We start from the raw sequence: 4,671 nt of genomic DNA, 5'->3' as shown, positions 1-4,671 counted from the left end.
TATTACATACGTTATTTGTTACAAGACAAATCAAGATTTCATTTTTCTGATGTCCGCGATATTGATTTATTTTCCTCTCAAGGTGGTGCTGTCAATGAATACTGCAAAGTTGGGTGTGTATTTTCTGTGTGCAGCGGTTTAACCACTCTCCAAAACTCCGGTAAAGCAAACTTCCCATACATATATATTTTCAATATCGTCAATTTTTGTTCTTTTTAATAATTGACAAGAGAACATTCTGTTCAAATTTTGTTTGGATGACTAGATGCAAATGAAATCGTGAATGGAGCGGTTGAAAAATGTGCGAACGCATGTTCTACAATCTGCACAAAAGGCTTGATGAATGCAGTTGAAACTGCCTAGACTACAAAATCCATGAAGATACCATGTGTAACCAGAGGTTAAGGGGTGGTCATTTTCAAAGTGTTGCTTTTAATGCTTTCAATAATTGTCGTGTATGTGACAAAAATGTTAAAACTCTTGTATCGTTTGTTTCTACGCGTAGAAGGTTATCGATCTCTAGATTATATATATCTTCTACTCTCTATCTTTTAAACAATGAATAATGTGTTTGTATCCATCTTCTGCTCTTAACAATGAAAACTACTACACTATAAAACTTAATTGACTCAGATTCTGAAAAAGGTTTCTTACTTTCTTACTTAATACTCTATGATTCTTGTTTTCCACGAGCTCGAACGTTTTTTATCTGTCTCCCTTATGTAAACATATTTCTTAAGATTTAAAAAGTAATCTTATTCTATGTGTCGTTTAATTTGAAATTAATTGAGTATTCAACACTTTAAAAATCAGAAACACACTATATCGAATCTACTCACATGCTTTCATAATTGTCCAAATAGTTTTTAAAACCCCTAATCTACTTTTATTGCATGCTAAATCCTGTTAATTTTAATAAAAGCTAAAATAACAAATTATAAAATCAGAATTTTTCTTTATTGAATCAAGAAACATAAGGCAACTTAATTGGTGATTTCTTTATTTTTACAACTAAGTGTGCATGGTTACAATTAGCCGCGGCGTAGAGAATTGTGCATCTAATAAGTGTTCATCTAGTAACTGTTACGTCAAAATATCTGATTTCTATTTAAATTCATGTTCGAGATAGTAAGATACTAATGTGATACATTGAATATTCAAAGGTCCCGACTTGAATTAAGATTATAATTTTTTTTTTAAATAATGTTAAATTATATTCAAAAGAAAATAAAAACCAACCTTAAATCGACAACCCATATTCAAAATGATTAATAGAGCCATTACTTAAAAATACCAAAAAAAATTGAGTATTCATTTTTGTTACTCGATTTGAGTAAAAGAAAAATAAAAGTTTTATCGACATAAATACAACACTTCGTCTGTTATAATTTACGAATAAAATACATTAATATAAAATAGAAAGAGTCAGGTTGACTTGTAATTTCAATGAGGAGCTCGCTCGTATTTTACCTGGAGACAAAAAAGAAAATAGAAAGCAAATCAAATATTGGTTATACAACAAATACATCCAAATAGATAAAAACCAACCCAAAGCGAACCTTTTGTATATGGTTTTGATGTCTTCCCTCATATATGAAGATCCAAGAAAGTGATCAGTGCTGTAGTTCCCATCAATGCTCGGAAAACAAAATCTTCCATCAATGGGATAGGTCTTCCCATCAAACCATATTCCAGAAATTATCTCCTTTCGAGCTGCCATTATGTCTTCGTCTTCTTCTGAAGTGTCTACAGCCACCAACCTATAGGAATAAACTTCTTTTTGCTGTCCTGGATGATAGGCCAGCTCTATGGCTTGTCTAGCCATACAAGGTTTGGCGATGATGTCGAGCATTAAAACCCTTGTTGCACCCGTGAGAGTGATATGCTCATTACACGCTTTGATCGATGCAAAGAAGATTCTGGCATCATGTGAGTTGTTGAACTGATTAACTGAGACTTCACGAACAGAAAGGCTGGTGTCACCTTTAATCATGAAGGTTTCTTTGCCGTCTTTCCAACCTTTAATCTTAGCCACGAGTCTTTGGAGGAATATCAGTGGGTTGACATATTGGCTTACTACAAGAATCTTCTCATTCGTATATTCGCATAACTTCACTAATCCCATGAAGAATTTTGTTTTAACGCCATCTGCTACGTCAATACTTTTGACAATCTCATCCATCTCATCCTCATTTGGGGCAGGAAGACCTTTTACCCGGTCGGAGAAAGTACATAGCACAGGGTGAAGCGTGATTCCACTCAAGGTAGAGTATGTTTTGAAACCCTTCCCTTTAGAGTTTTTTTCAATATCCCATGCTGACTTTTGGCTTGATGTCGGTTTTAAGACCACCGTAAAGTCCATCAATCTCGGAACTTCAAGAAGAAACTGTCCTTGGTGATTGTAGATAACCTTGTTTGTCAACATTTTCAGTTCAGTTAAGTAACCAATCTTGTCGCCGTGATCTGAATCTTGACGAAGTAAAGCATCTTCCAGTTGATCAAACAAGGGCATCTTCAAATCCATTGGAAGTCCATCAGTGTTGGAATCAACGTTCAAGAATCTTCTGATTTTTTCCCCAGCTTTGTTGTGCTTCAGAAACTCAGGAAAGGCAACATCAAGAATATTAAAAACCTCCTTCATGCTGTTTTGATATAAAGTCCCAGTAAGTAAGATCTTGTTTGGCGTCTTGATAAGCGCAACAAATTTAAGAAAACGCATCATCTCATTCCTAGGGTCAGTTCCTCTATCGAAAATAACCAGTGAAGGAATGTTTATGAGAAGATCTCTACAAAGATATGCAGCTTCTATACCATTGTTATCAGCAACTATATTTGAAAACTGTTTCGCGCCTAAGAAGATAATACTCTTGTTGAAAGCCCATTGCTTTAGTATCTCTAATTGTTGAGCCCGAGTATTAGCCTTCGCTGAGTACAAGTCAAGCAACATGACCTCATCGGCTTTCAATTCAACAAACTCCTTTTTCCAAAATTTAATCATTCGTTTTGGAAGCACAATTAGAGGTTTACTATTTGGGTGTTTTTTAATGTAGCCGTATATGAAATTGATCATCAAGAACGTCTTTTCAGATATTGGAGCTTGAGCTAGAATGCATCCATTCGAGTTTTGCACACCCAAATTTTTGCATAGAAAATTAAGTATCTCTATGTGATGAGAATTCATACTACTTCTGTGCACAGGATGTGGGAAAATACCAGTTCCTAAAAACCCATCTTTAGGAACTCTTAGACTGATATCTTTGGAGTTATTTGATCCGAATCCGGGTGGCAACGAATGATCCTGATTATATAACAAACTGGATTGAAAAAATAGCTGATAGATAATCAAGAATTAAAAAAAAAAAAAATCACCGAGTTGAACTGCTAATTAGGTGGGCGACCATGCTTTTTAAATCCAGTTAAGAAACCATTTAAAACAATTGAAAAACATGGGAATTGGGGTTTTTATTTTTATTTTTTTGCTAAAAAGTAATATTATTTTTTCTTATGGTTTTTAATGATGTGTTAGATTACAAGTTATTTTTGAAGTCTATATGTTTCTTTTAACTTTTAAAAAAAAAACTATTATGTTTCACACACATACAAACACACATATAAACATATATATATATATATATAGTTATGTGTAATTTACATATTTATTTTAAATTTATATTTGATATAAAGTTTTGAATCCGGTTTAATCCGGGCAAACTAGATTGAAACTCAAATATACATATTATTGTAAGACATAATTATTGTATTGGTAAGTATGTAAAAAGTATATATATTATTTAATTTATAACGTAATTAGATGTTTGCTGACCTTGTCAATGATTCCACATATCCAACAAACATGACCAGAACCTTGCTTCCATATCCACGAATGCTCACAATTTTTAAGTATTTCTCCACTTGTCTACAAAAAGAAAAGGTCACAGAAATCATTAGTATCAATCTCAACCTTGCGTTTTAACTAAACAACTCCTGTCAATGACAACGAATGGTAAACCTCAAATGTGTTTGAAACTGGTTCATCTTGTCGCCAAACAGTTTCATTCAGGTCGCAGATGGCTTTTCCTTTGTCTTTACTCGTATTGATTTTGACCAATTCATTTCCCTACACATAATAAAAACTAATTCATCAAACATATCAAATACCAAAAGTATGCTACATCTAAGATCATAACAACAGCAACAAAAGACTATTATTACCGTAGAATAATTCTTATTTATAGATATATGTACACTTACATCTGAAAAAATATCCTTGTCTAGCCCTTTACCACTGTTACCACCTATGCTGCTGCCACCAATCATGAGATGTTTAAATGAGCTTCCGATTGTATGATTCTTATGTATGTCTTTTTCCGAAGTCAAGTACATGACTGGTACGTCCACTAATCCGTCGCCACTGCTTCCACCGGCTTCTTGATTATCTAGTATCATGACTTTCTTCCTTTTGTCATCATCGTTTTGATATAGGTCTGAATATATAAAATTGGGTTGAAAATTCTAAGACTAGTTGACATCAAAAGTGAAGAAATAAAATGACTTTTAAAATAATGTACTCATACATTATAATTTAGAAACAACTATAACTACGGGAGAAAACTGATTTTAGACATTGTTAAAATTCAAGTAATTTTGCAGCATACAATACTTTTATAAATA

At 33.1% G+C, this 4,671-nt stretch overlaps 1 protein-coding gene across 1 annotated transcript; it reads right to left on the bottom strand.

Moving 5' to 3' along the window:
* Positions 1,467 to 4,446, bottom strand: LOC104715945 (protein CHROMATIN REMODELING 35-like). Its single transcript, XM_019230103.1, has 6 exons — positions 4,252 to 4,446; positions 4,010 to 4,117; positions 3,845 to 3,916; positions 2,991 to 3,307; positions 1,560 to 2,912; positions 1,467 to 1,470 (listed from the first exon to the last, which is right to left on the bottom strand). Exons 1-6 carry the CDS (start codon positions 4,444 to 4,446, stop codon positions 1,467 to 1,469), a joined length of 2,049 nt encoding a protein of 682 aa, XP_019085648.1.

Source organism: Camelina sativa, chromosome 9 (genome assembly GCF_000633955.1).
Source record: "Camelina sativa cultivar DH55 chromosome 9, Cs, whole genome shotgun sequence".
In the NCBI taxonomy this organism is placed as follows: domain Eukaryota; kingdom Viridiplantae; phylum Streptophyta; class Magnoliopsida; order Brassicales; family Brassicaceae; genus Camelina; species Camelina sativa.
Note: the sequence above shows the minus strand (reverse complement) of the source record. Positions and strands in the feature narration are given on the sequence as shown.